Consider the following 13,895-nt stretch of genomic DNA (forward strand, 5'->3'; position numbering starts at 1 on the left):
CTAAATCTTTAAATGAAAGGGTTGGATTTAATGACCTCGAAGGTCCCTTTGAGCTCTAAAGTTGTGATGTAAATTATTTAAGGACCTAAAATTCATAATGTTGCATAAAGAAGGTAGTGTTTATCTGAAATATTTACACTGTTGGTTAAAACAATATTTTACAGCTCTTTGAGGTAAATCACTACTTATATTATGGGCAGGCTACAGATGGTTTAATTATAAAATTAAGTAAACTTAGGACTGAAGAAAGTGTTATAGAGTGCTTAGAGCTTGGCCAGACATCAAAGATGTCAAGGTCATCCACTGCATCCTGGGTCATCACCAACTGTCTTGACTTTTGTCATTCCACTGGACTTTAATGACTCTGGAAGAGAGGGTGAAGCTGACAATTTTGTGTAACTCTATCTCACTTAAATCCAATTCATGCATGAGTCAAAACATCACCCCATGATGTCATTGGTCCTCAAGAATGAATTACAAACAATAACAACATTTCAAATGAGTCTTAAAGTTGGAGGATGGGAGGGATGGTATTCCAGGCATTGGCATAGCCTGTGTGAAGACACAGACCAGGGAGTTGGAATTTTGTGTTCAGGGTACTGCAAATGGGACTCTTTGACAGGACCATAGAGTGTCTGAAGGGGAGTAGAATGTAGGAAGTCTGGAAAGGTAGGGAGAGGTGAGGTTGTGAAGAACTTTAAACATCATACAAAGGACTTTATATTTGATATTGGAGGTAACAGGGAACCAGTGGTATTTATTGAAGGCAGTGTGGTGGTGGTAGTGGTGACATGGTTAGATCTATGCTTTGGAAATATCAGTTTGGCAGATGAATGGAGGTTGGATTAGAGGAGGAAGTTGCTTAGTCTTCTGGAGCCTCAGTTATCTCATCTGCATACTGAGGGGAATGGGTTAGATTACCCCTGAGGTCCATTTTAACTCTAAATCACGGGTTCTTAACCCTTTTTTTTGTTGTCATGGACACATTGGTGAAGACTATAGAACCCTTCTCAGAATAATATTTTTAAATGCATAAAAGGAAATGCATAGGATTGCAAAGGAAACCAATTTTATTGAAACACAGTTAATTAAAATATGAAAAAGTTGTAGATCCCAGGTTGGTTAAGTTTCTCTAAATCTATGAACCTATGGGTTGCATTAAAGCACTTGTGGGCCCATGACTATTTGCTCTAGCAAGGACCTGAGGATTCACACCTTATAGATGATCCCGCCCTAAAATGTTCCTATCTGACCTAACATGTTGACAGTGAGAAAACAAGATAGACACAGATATTTTAAATGACTGAAAGGTTGGATAGTCAAGCTCTGTACTGTTTCCTTCTCAGTCCTTCTTATTAAAAGACATTTCAGGACAAACAAGAAGACAATCAATGGGTAAAACATGGTATAAAGTTTATATACAAGAATATAGTGTTTATCTGAAATATTTACAGTGTTGGTTAAAGCAATATTTTACAACTCTTTTAGGTAAATTACTATGTATATTACAGGCAGGCTACAAATGTTTTAATTGTAAAATAAAGTAAAATTATTTTAAAAAAAGTTTAACATTGTATTCAGATCAGTTATAATATTGTTAATCTGTTTTTGCCTTTTATTGGAAGGAAACATGCTAGGAACATGGGTTAATATGCTTTTTATCAATCCAAGTCCTGTACCCAGAAATGGAATGCCACATACAAGAGCCTTAATTTCCCGGCTATGAAGGAATAATAACAGATGAATGTCGAAAAGCTCAGATCCTCAAGTGCCAGGCCAGAGTGAAGGAGAGTAAGGGGTTGAGATAACAGCCAGCTCTATCTCAACCTATTCTGTTATACACAATAGAGACTGGTTATATAGAATGTGAAGCATTAGGTATGTTACTGCATTGTAAGTGACAAATAAAAACGAGATGTTCCAAATAAGGAAGGAAAAAAAAATTAGGCGTCAGCCATGTTCTTTTTCAATGGACACCAGGTTTCCCTGTCCTGCCCAGGTTGAAAATGCAGCGAAAGCTCACCAGCCTGATCCCATTACTGATAGACACAAAAGCCCTGACTTGTTGCATTTCCAGCCTAGGCTGCTTCATTCTTCCTCAGGCAGCTTGGTGGCATGCTGCTGGACTTACTCTTGGATGCTCTGTGAGGCTTCGGTCTTACTCTATCTCAGAACTCCTGACCTCAAGTGACCCACCAGCCTCAGCTTCCCTGGTAGCAGAGAATACAAGGTGTGCACCATCATGCCTGATCCACTTTTTCCCCTATCCAGTAACTAGCCTAAAGCAAGTTATTTTAATATATCATAAAAATATTCATGATTTTTTATTACAATTTTAATATATACACATAAGATTTGGGTGTTTTTTTTTTCCTATCTTTCTTTTTCTTTGAAGTGAAAAATAGCTCTCTATGCCCCAGGCTTCCTGGGAATTTCAAAACTCAGGAAATTCTGGGATGAGAAGGTGCAAAAGGCAGTGGGAAGTGTAGGGCTGGGCGTGGAGGCTGGTTAAGTGAGAGGAAGGAGTCCCGGGTGGACATGCTCAGCCTGGCCGGGGAGCAGAACCACCAGGACGTGCCAGGCAGAGAACCCAGGCAGACAGGAAGGAATTAACATTGGAGCTTGCGGATACTGCGGGAGATTCGCTTAAACTCTCGCTGCCCTTTCTGCCACCGCTTCACGGAGGTGATCACCAGCTCCCCACCCTGCTTCTGTCCCATGACCAGGTAGGGGGCATTGATGTCATTCATCTCCTCACAGGTACACTGCAGGCTGTCTTTGAGCCACAACACGGATTTCTTTAGATCCCGTTCAGACACGCCGTTCAGCTTGTAAATAGTTTTGCTTTTTGTTTCCAGGATGATCTTGGTGTCTCGATTGATGTAAGTTATCTCTTTCACTTTTATCTTCAGGGCTAAGGGGAAAAGAGTGGCAGATGAGTTAGATGGAGTATGTGGGAGAGAGATCCTCTCCTCCCTCCATTGGTGCACAGCAACACGACCCAGGGGAGGGAGGGACTTCAGGCTTCCACGGAAGCTAATCAAACTGTCAGAGGACAGCAGGATGGGAGGCAGGCAGCAGGTGGCTTCATTTCTATAGACTCCAAGGACTTGCCAGGCATTTTGTTTCAAATCAACCATCCCTTCCTCTCCACTCCCTTCCCCTCCCTTTATTTTTTCTTTCTTTCTGGGACTCAATTAACTCCTCTCCTAGTTTCCTAGCACTTCCAAAAGAAAGCCCCTAGAGTGCATATGTTTGTATGTAGATTGTATGTGGTACATGCCCCAAAATTGACTTCCCCTGTTGGAAACTTCAGTAAGAAAAGAAATGTCTGACTCTTAGGTGAAATGCGATCCTTACTGTGGCTGTAAACTTTAAACTCAATTTATTATGTTGGAGAGGTTTTTGGACAAACCTGTAAGGAAATTGTATTACACAATCACTGTTTTCTAAAGGACAGATTACAGGGAAGGGGAATTGATCTCACAGCTGCATTTCATTTGGTAAAGTAACTAGGAGGGGGGGAAACCCATGCAATGCTCTTTTTAAGAGTACAACATGTTTAACTGTAAAAGGGTTTCTCCAAATACCTCATTGTCATATGCTATCACTGGCTTAGCCAACGCACTTACAGATCATATATGTACCATTTCCAAAAATGGATAAGTAAACTCATTAGACTGTTAAGATGAAAAGTAAGTGGTTTGCTATAAAAGACACATTTTATAGTCATGAACAGGATTCCTAGAGACCAAAAAAAAAAAAAACCAACTACAAACGCATCTGCTGTAATTACACTTCAAGACTCCATGAAAGTGGGGAAAGGAATGGAAGAGCTGAAAAGGGTCTTAGAGACACTCTAGCCTGGCTCAGCTATTTTGTTCTTTACAGATGTGGAAACTGAGGACCAGATGGGTCAAGTCATGGCATTAGTTAATAGTAGAGCTGGGATTAGACTCTGGGTTTTCTGACATCCAGTCCAGAGCTCATTCCATGATACTATATTTCCTCTCCAGAAAGAATTAAATTTGTTAATTTTGCCCTCAGCACTAACCATTGTTACCAATATTATATAACTATTGTTACCAATCTTAGGTCTGATGGAGGTGAAATCTAGTGCCAGGGTATAGGAAGATCCTCGGACAACCAGAAATTTCATTCTTTGGAGTATCTAAGTATAAGGCTTAAAATGAACATCAGCGGAGGATTTTTTTTCCCTTTCATTTAATTACTGCAGCATTTTTTTTAACTTCTAAAGAATTTGTACAAACTCTGAATATGGGGGGAAGAGTGTTGTAATGATAGGGTACCGGATTTGGGGGCAAAGAACTCCAATCCTGGTTCTGTCATTTCCTACCTACACTTTACTTCTTTCTCAGTCTCAGTTTCTTCATACGTAAAATGAGAGACTCAGGCTAGATGACCTTTAAGACCCCTTCTAGCTCTCAACCCATAATTCTCTGATCTCATGGCTTCTCCTTGTCACTAAGAAATGGCAAGTGTTCAACTGAACCACATCTGGGCCTGTCTAACTTCTGCGTGGGGTTTTGCCTTCACTCCGACTACAAGACCAAGTCTTCAGCACTTATGAGACTTAAGTCATGGGAAAAGCCAAGCAATCTAAACATAGTGGAGATATCCTATTGTGTCTTTTTAAAGGGAATGGAAATAGCATTGGCCAACTCTTCCTGCTATCTCTTGGGTCTCCCTGTTTTCTGCTTTGGGGCTGATAACAGAGGGAAGATGTGGAAAGTTTGAACTAATTCAGGCATTGGGAAGAAAAAAAAGAATCAGCATTGGAAGGTATTGTTTCTACACCTCTCACCTCTTAGATATTAAACTTTGCTCTGATTTCCCAAAGAACTCCTTGACTTTGGAACTGAGAACAATCCAGGAAATTCTAAATAACAAAGGATCTTATTTTTTCCCCCTGAAAGTTTCCAGTCTGCAGGGTTATTCCCTGTTGTACATATCCAAGAATGGAGGTGAGGGGAAGAAATACACAGGAATGAAAGTCTCAAATTGACCTTTGGTTTTGAAGTGCAGGACTTTAAATATATTTATGTCTTAGAACTATATTGGAAAAGGAGCTGATGCTTTCTAGGGTAAATTAACATGAAGCAAATTTACCATTTCCTCTCCCTTCTCTCTCCTCTCTCCTCTCAGGCCCTTCATTGTTCTCCCCCCAAATTTGTGCTATAAAGCATAGCTAGAAGAAAATCTCCCCTGCTCAGATGGGAGGGAAGGAACATTCTGATCCTTGCTGCAAGGTCCACCTTTTCATCGACTTGAATTGGGTGACATCAGAAAGATGCCTGTGGGGGAGTGAAATGACTGCAAAGCTATTTATCAGTACAAAGAACTATGCAAAATGCAAAACAAAATGGGCAAAAAAGCTATGTTTAGCTTTAACTCCCATGTTCCTGCTGTGAAAAGAGCAAACAGACCTACATTCCCACTGCAGGTTGGTGGGCATGGAAAATTATTTCCCTGTCATGCTGTACTAGCATCATCTCATGCAATTATGTAATGTCTTTAAGTAAATTATCTCCCTTGACACTCCCAACAATCCTGTAAGTTTGACTGGGTAGGTATTAGGATCTCCATTTTGCAGATGAGGAAAATTTCAGCTCAGGATGTTCAAGTGATTTACTCAAGTTCACACAAGATTATTTGGCAAAGCAAAGCACTGAATAAAAGTATTTTGACTTGAAGTCAGAATTTATCTAGGATTATGACAAATATACTGGCCATTCGGCATAAGGAGATGGGTGGAAACTTTTTTTCTCCTTCCACATTCAGGCATCTATCTACATTATTAGCATCTTTGTGGATGTAAAGGGAAAGAATAGACATCTTATATTTTCTTTCTTTCTTTTTAAATATCCCCTGTAATACCAGTTGGGGGCGGGGGAAACCTCTTCTCTAGGTCACTGACTCGCTCAGGACCAGGAAGGGCCTATTTTGCATTTATTATATAGTTAACTGTCAGTCTGCTTTGTGGCTAATCCATAGTGACTTGAAAGGTCCTCCCTTTTTATTCTACCCTATGGTTCTGGAACAAAAAAGGGGTGAGTATATATAGAAGTATGTGTGACTGCACTCCAAAGTGAAATATACTGGAGACCACCTATAGAAGGCAACCTGCTATAGGGTAGAATTCCATACTAAAAGTATGTTTTGGATGTTATCCAAAGGGAGATCAGTTCCTGGAAGAAACTCATTATGGTGCCCCAATCCCTTATAATGAGGTACCTAGACATGTAACCTGAGATAGCATTTTAATGAACTTCAGTGATTTTTGGATCATTCGTTTTTCAGTATTAATCATGACTGTTCAGGAATTTGGATGGTTGAGAATTTATTATTTTCACCAAATCACAAGTATTTTAGAGTTAGAAGACCCTCAGACATCATCTAATATTCAAACAGCAGTATTTTCTAAAACTTCCCCAAAAGATGTGATGCAGGCTCTGGTTGAATGTTTAAAGTGATGGAGAGGCACCCCATTCTGTTTTTGGAAAGTTTAATTGCTAAGAAGTTTTTAAGTACCTCAAAACAAGGGAGGAAGGACTATAATTGTATCTTAATGATATAAAATTAGCTGTCTGATATACTGACATTCTGTAAAACTTCAGATTCAGGCTTAGCTATAACAGGAACATAATTTGGGTAAGACATCTCTGTCTCTTCCTCTTGTTACCCATCCTTGTCAGCTGGGATTCCTTTCCAACACCAAAGCTGGGGAGTGATTGACCTTCTTCTGGCAAGTGAAATAGTTAATTGTCTGCCTTTTCATCTAAGCAGGTGCCACTGAAGTTAAAGGTGATGGTGGTGATGCCAGTTGAATTTCTGTGTTTCTTGCTAGGGACTTTAAGCTAGGGACTTAGTCTTGGAGAGGATTTCACTCAGCATGAGACTTTGGAAATAACACTTGGCTTGAAAGCTCATATTTTTAGAGACCCTTTGCCTGAAGTTTCCTGTATGAGCAACCAGATTGCTGGGGAAGTTGGTGACCATTTCTCCCAAACTGGGAAATGAGGACAGATGGGGGAAGAGTTGGGAAGCATGGTTTTCTTCAATCAGTATAGGATACCTTCTTAAGTAGCAGCAATTATAAGTAGTATAATATATAAGTAGAATCCTTCATGTGTCTAACATGGTCTATTTATTTCAGGAAACAGCAAGGGTGGGAATAGGGGAGAGTTTAGGTGGTGAAAAGCAGGGACCGTTTCTGTTTAAGTTGTTTTATTTCCAAGATAGTACAAAGCTATGCACACATTAGTGCTTTATAAACTTTTTAAAAATTATGTTGGGGACACCTTGGATGGCTTGAAGCTGGATTGGTTAATTGGCCTTAGAATGGAATAGTAGGAGGCTGAGCTCATAGGAAGCAAAGTTCAATTTTCAATCCATTCAGAGGTCCATCCATTCATCCTTAAGTAATTATCAAATATCTACTATACAATCTCTTCTTGTCAAACCTTCTCACCTTCATGAGTGGCTTTGTGAGTGGCTGTAGACTACCCGTATGAGCTGGAACATGTCATTGAATATTCTTGGGCCTCACTTTCCTCATCTGTAAAATGAGGGAAGTTGGACTACATGCCTTCGATCCTATGTGAATTTGGGAGCAACTCTCCAAATCCCTTTCCCTTATAGTAACACCAAGCAAAGTACAATAGGGATTGTACAATTGGTTGTTTCCCAAGACCTTGATAAAGTAGTACCTCTATTGCATGTTCCTAAAGTGAATATTTTGATGTTCTATTTAAAAAAAAGCCATTTAATGCTTCAGACTACATTAATACAATCTAAATAAGAGGGTTTCTCATAGCTGAATTGTATGGATTTTTAAGGTGTGTTTATTACATTTCTCTGCAAGAGATTATAACAGCCCTTGTCATATAACTCATTCTGATAATTAAACACAGATTTTAATTATTTTAAAAACAGATTCACCGTACAGACAATTCTTAATTCTTTCACTATGGCAAGAGGCAGAGTGAAAAGGGGGACATAGGAGAAGATGATCCCCCCCCAAGAATCCAAAATAATGTACTTGGCTTTAGAGTGAATGATGATTCTTTTTGGTAGCAGATTTACTGCGGATCATAGCATTTTAGAGCTGGAAGGGACCTTAGTGATCATCTAGTCCCTCACCCCTCATTTTACAGATGAGGAAAATGAGGCTGGGAGAGATGAAGAAACTTGACTAAAGTTATAAAGGTAGTAGTAAGTGTCAGAACCTTGATTTAAACCCAGTTCTTCTGACTCCAAATCACTTTCCAATCCACTACCTGATAAAATTTTACTTGGGTTAATAATGGTTTCAGTTTGCATTACCTTGACAGGCATCAATTAACCAGAGAAGAATGTGGCCCTGGCAAGTTCTTGGGAACAAGAAAATACTAGTGAATTAATGTGTTCTTAAAACCAAAATGCAAAATGGATAATTTACACAGAGGTAATAAAGACCTGACTATACTTTCATGGAAAATGTGTTACATCTACATAAATAAAACTGAATATAATATTCTTTAAGTGATGAGAAGGAATTAGGAGTAACTGTCAAATGATTGGTGAAAATCTATTTTTGACTGTATATTACATAGCTACTTCTAATAACATCAAGACTAAAGTTTTATCCTTTGATAAAACTTTCAAAGTGTGAAATGATGGGTGGGAGCTCCTGTTTCCACTTACCAAAGTCATTTTTGCAAAGGGTTTCCATAATGTCGTTGTCATCATCATTTCTGTTTTTGCAGGCTTCACACACCTTTGGAGCTGGAAATGGGAAAAATGAGGTTTTAGTAGGTTTGGTTATAAGGAAACAGCAGGTGGCATTAGGTAACTTTAAAAGGAATGGTCATTTCTCCAGCCAATGGTTTGTACGCTTCCCTCAGTAACTCAGCTCACACCTTCCTTTAAGGTTTCGACTGCTCACTGGGTAAATATTATCTTTTTATAAGGGGAGGGGAACCATTTGTTTCTAGGGGACTAAAAGCCCCCTTTTTGGTCCATTACATTCTGGAGGCAGTAATAGGTTGTCCCAATAATGAATGGGAAGTAAAAGTTGTATCTCTAGAGGGCAAGATTTGGGAGTCTGTACACAGTCACCCATGACTACAACATAGACCTGAGCAGATTTTGGCTCTTTTTGAATGAAAAGTCCCTGAGACAATCTCTTGACATAACCCTATTTCTATGAAGACCTTTGTTTTGAAAGTCCACGTTCCAAGGAACCAGAGTTTTCTCCTAGATGGCTCAGAGGAAGCAACAATGAAACATGAATGTTTTTCAAATGAAAAATGAATCTTGGGGCTCTATTTCTTGTCCACAAATTTGCCAAAATCTCCCTCTTCAATCACTTCTTTCCCCTTGATGAAGGGAGAGGAGGAAAGATTCCAGTAGAGCTAGATTTTCCCTCCTAGATCAGCAGGGCCCTGGGTTTCAAGTGAAAAATTCCAACATATTTTGAAGACTGAAATATAGGGTTAACATTTGAACAATTCCTGTATGGAAGTGCCATTTCCATTATGGAGACTATACTTGATTGATGAATACCTAGGACTCTGTGGGAGGATTGTACTTAATTCACTAGCATACTGAAACTGATTCTGCATTACCTTGCAAATGTAGTCAGCCTCGTACTTGTTTTACCCTGGACTTATTTCATATCTAAGAGTACCTTGGAATAGAGTTCTCTCTCTCTCGCTCTCTCTCTCTCTTTTTTTTCCTTCCCCTTCACTCAAACTTGAAAAGCTACTAATTAGAGACTACATGTAAAGATAAGCAAGGTGGGCTGTGTAGCCAGACTCTGGTCTCTAAGACTGAAAATTTTTTGGGGGATGTTATGATCATACCTACTGCCTTATCTGTTTTAGGAGAGGATTTGGCACATTTTGTCCTATGAAAAGCACTTGGGGCAACCAAGCTACCGTTTTTTTTTTTAAACAAGGGCAATAATTTCTCCTCCAGCCACTACCATTTTAAATTATATTTATTCACAGTGTCTCTAAAGTCTAAGTTGAATTGGATGATTGTCATTAATGCATACTTAAACTTTCTTTAGGAAGCTGTTTGTGGGTCCTGGGAGGCAGACACCACTTATGATCCTTTATTATGTTAGCTACATAAATGGCAAAAAGCAAATATATGAACATGTAAACTTCATTTTTGGAAGGCAAAAAAGTCCTTTGTGCAGCAATGGACAGCCTAGAACATGGAGGGAAAGAGTGTAAGTAATCTGAACCAAAAAGCAACAGAAGGAACCACAACATTTCCATTAAAGCTCTAGGAATGTATATAAAATGTTACTAACCTGCATTGGTTGGTCTATGGTATATGTTGGACAAATGCTTGAAAAATGCCAAACATTTGCAGTAAATTAGAAATCTAACCAATAAGATGATTGCAAACTCTCAATGCATGCCAGGAAACACTGCTAAGCAACTTTGCATTTTCTTTAACTAATGATGGCTGTAGAAAGCAATTAGAGATTGAAAAGGAGATCCTGCTGAATGCCCTGAAAGGGATTAGGGCATCCCATGAGGAACCATCCCTGAGGAACCCAAATCAGTTCAGGCACATTGTATATTTTTTCCTTTTGGGAAAAATATCAAGAGCCCATGAGGTTTTCATTGCTTTGATGGTTTCTGTACAGGAACTTTTCCCCCGTTTTTAAAAACTTGGGAAACTCTGTTTTGCATGATTTTCCCCAGTTAATTAAAACCAGTCCTCAGATAAAAGCAGATAGTGGTAGAAAGATTATTCCCTGGAGATTCCTTTGTGCCCTCTTCACATATTTTTTCTTATACCCAGACACCGTGCATTTTCCCCATCTCCTTCTTCCAATTGCTCCTTTGTAGGAAAATTAACTTGGATGCAATGGACGGCTAACAAGCTCTCTTTTGAGCTTCCTCCAGGGAGTAATTTCTGACTTTGTTTCCAAGATATAAACTTGAAACGGACAAAAAACGTGCCTGTTAAGGTAAAATCTAGTTGAATATTTGCTTCTACAGATTTTGGAATGGGGACTGGAATTATAACCAATGGTAACATTGCACTGACAGTAAACACCTGTGGAAGCCTCTGACCTTTCTTTCCTTTCCCTCCCTTCCTCCCTTCCTCCCTCCCACCTTCCTCCCTTCCTCCCTTCCTCCCTTCCTCCCTTCCTCCCTTCCTCCCTTCCTCCCTTCCTCCCTTCCTCCCTTCCTCCCTTCCTCCCTTCCTCCCTTCCTCCCTTCCTCCCTTCCTTCCTTCCTTCCTTCCTTCCTTCCTTCCTTCCTTCCTTCCTTCCCATCCTCAGAGGGAGGGGTGGGACGACACCCACAAACCGCTTACTTTATGCTTCATGGCTAGGGAAAATCACCGGTGAGACGCAAGAACAAGTCTCCTTGCCTAGTCTGGTACTCGATCAGGTTATGTGGGGTCGGTGGGAGGCGTTGTCCCGGGTCCAGCAGAGCAGCTTGACCCCTCTTCCCTGGCGGACTCTAACGAAGGAGAGGTGGGGAAAGCGCAAAAGGTATGGGAACTTGGGGCGTGAGTTGCGCCGCCTTCTCATCTACTGGGGACAACTTCGGGGGGCGGGGCTCTTACCTTCCTCAGTGGCCAGCAAGAGGTGGTCGCTGCTGGCCAGAGGGATGCAGAGGTCATTGTCCAGAGGAAAGCGGTCACATTCCAGCATGTCGGGCCAGGGAAAACCGAAGGCGGACATGACTGGGGCGCAGCGGTCTTTCACCTGCACGCACAGCGAATGGCAGGGTTGAATGGTCTCGTCCAGGTCATCGAGGCAGACCGGGGCGAAGAGCGAGCAAAGGAACTTCTTGGTGTCCGGGTGGCACTGCTTCATAACAAGCGGGATCCAGGCGCCCGCCTGCTCCAGCACCTCCTTCATGGTCTCGTGGCCCAGGAGGTTGGGTAGCCGCATGTTCTGGTACTCGATGCCGTGGCACAGCTGCAGGTTGGCGGGGATGGGTTTGCAATTGCTCCTCTTGTAGGAGAAATCGGGCTGCCCGAAGAGGAAGAGCCCATGAGCTGAGCCCAGGCAGCAGTGAAAGGCGAGGAAGAGCAGAAGCAGAGAGCCGGGCCCCTGAGGCATCTTGGGCAACTCGACCTCAGAAAAGGATCTAGCAAGGGGGGAAAAGCAACCGCGACCTCCTCAGCAGCCCCACTTTCCCCCCGCCCTCTAGATCGGAGCTCTCCGTGCCGCTGGTCAGAGGCAAGAAACTAAGAAGTGGCAGGGGGGAGGAGGATCAGGAGGGTGGGAAGGGGCGCGGAGAAAGAGACAGTGAGGGGCGCTCTGGGGGCCTCCCTAGACCTCATTCAGCTGGAGGAACCACTCGGGGCTCGAAACTGGGGGCGGCAGCCGGATCGGGTGCTAGGGGCAAAACAAGCTTTCCTGGCTTTTTTATGCAAATCGAGGTGGGGAGGGGAGAAAGGGAGGAGCCTTTCGACGGTAACCCGAGGAGGATTGGTCACTACTTCTCGGGCTGCTTTTCTTGGGGGTGGGGAGGGTGATGGTAGAGGATTTCTCTACCCGCTCTTCCCCGGGCTGGAAATTTTTAACGCCCCCCACTCCACCCCACCCCTTTGCCCCAACCACACAAAGTACTACCCAGTGCTTGTTCTATAATTGTTTCAAACGAACAACCAACCTCACTTTAGGCGCAAGCCCCCCGAACAAAGAGCTAGGCTATGGAGAGCGCGCGCTGCGGACCTCAATGTTCCCAGGAGGCGGCCCGCCGCCCTCCCCGGGAGCTTTTTAGAAGGCAAGTGGCCCCGCCACCTGGGGTCACCAAGGCTGAATCAGTTTCTGCCCTCCCCCCTCCCCACTAGCAAAGGGCGAGCCTGTCTCCGGTCAAACCTGGGTGGCAAGGAGGGGATTTTTTCTAGAGATAGCGCATTGGTTTTTGAAGGATGTGAGCAGCTCCCGCCACCCCCCAGACGGAGAACGGTTGGAGGCGAGGAGAGGTGCTGCTTTGTCCAGCCTTGCTCAGACTGCCGGCCCCCTGCACAGCTAGTCTAGCCCAACCCAGCCCAACTCAGGAGGATGCTGCAGCTCTTATTTCTATGGTTCCATGGTTCTCTTAAAGTAAAGAGCCCTGCTGTCAAACTCAGGTCAAAGAGCTCATCTGCCGCGCCCCCCCCCCCCCGAGGAAGCGAAAGAAAGATCTCTGTGATTGTCTTGATTAGGACATATGGACATAGATTGAGTACGAGAAAGTATCTTAGACGTCATTTAGTCCAACCCCTAAATTTTACAGAGAAGAAAACTGTGACAGAGATGAAATAGCTTGCCCCCAGTCACACAGGAAGTAAGTGGCAAAGTCAGAATTTGAACTCGGGTCCTTTGAGACCAAGTTCAGAAGGGTGATTATCTGGGGGAATAGAATGCCCACTGTCATCACCATCGTAATTTAGTGGCAAGAATACTAGGTTTGAGGGCCTATGTTCGAATACCACATCGTCTCTTTGTGATGTGTGACCTCTTCCCTCATCTGTAAAAGAGGGGAGGGGCAGCGCACTGTATGACCCTCAAAGTCCTTCCAGCTCTGCCATCATTAGTTTTCCATTTTCACACTTTGCAGGCGAGGTTCTCCCCAGGTTGGTCTACTTACTCCACAAGAGGGAGGACACTTCTGCTGGTCGGAGGAGAATCTCCACAGACCAACTGAAGTTTGAAAAGGGAGATCACTTTCTGGATAATCTAGGCACTCCCTTCCACTTCCATCAACACAATTTTACACCTCTTTAAAAGTGATTTTTCTTCTCCTTGAGTTTTTCTTCTTCTTCTCATTAGCTGGATAACCNACACAATTTTACACCTCTTTAAAAGTGATTTTTCTTCTCCTTGAGTTTTTCTTCTTCTTCTTCTCATTAGCTGGATAACT

At 42.3% G+C, this 13,895-nt stretch overlaps 1 protein-coding gene across 1 annotated transcript; it reads right to left on the reverse strand.

Annotated features, from left to right (window-relative positions):
* Nucleotides 1-1,112: 1,112 nt before the first annotated feature.
* On the reverse strand, nucleotides 1,113-12,374 carry SFRP2 (secreted frizzled related protein 2). The gene is made up of 3 exons (XM_027866915.1): nucleotides 11,602-12,374; nucleotides 8,707-8,787; nucleotides 1,113-2,914 (listed from the first exon to the last, which is right to left on the reverse strand). Exons 1-3 carry the CDS (start codon nucleotides 12,101-12,103, stop codon nucleotides 2,610-2,612), a joined length of 888 nt encoding a protein of 295 aa, XP_027722716.1. The 5' UTR covers nucleotides 12,104-12,374; the 3' UTR covers nucleotides 1,113-2,609.
* Between the last annotated feature and the right edge of the window lie 1,521 nt (nucleotides 12,375-13,895).

Source organism: Vombatus ursinus, unplaced genomic scaffold (genome assembly GCF_900497805.2).
Source record: "Vombatus ursinus unplaced genomic scaffold, bare-nosed wombat genome assembly UNPS02014784.1, whole genome shotgun sequence".
NCBI classification, from domain to species: Eukaryota; Metazoa; Chordata; class Mammalia; order Diprotodontia; family Vombatidae; genus Vombatus; species Vombatus ursinus.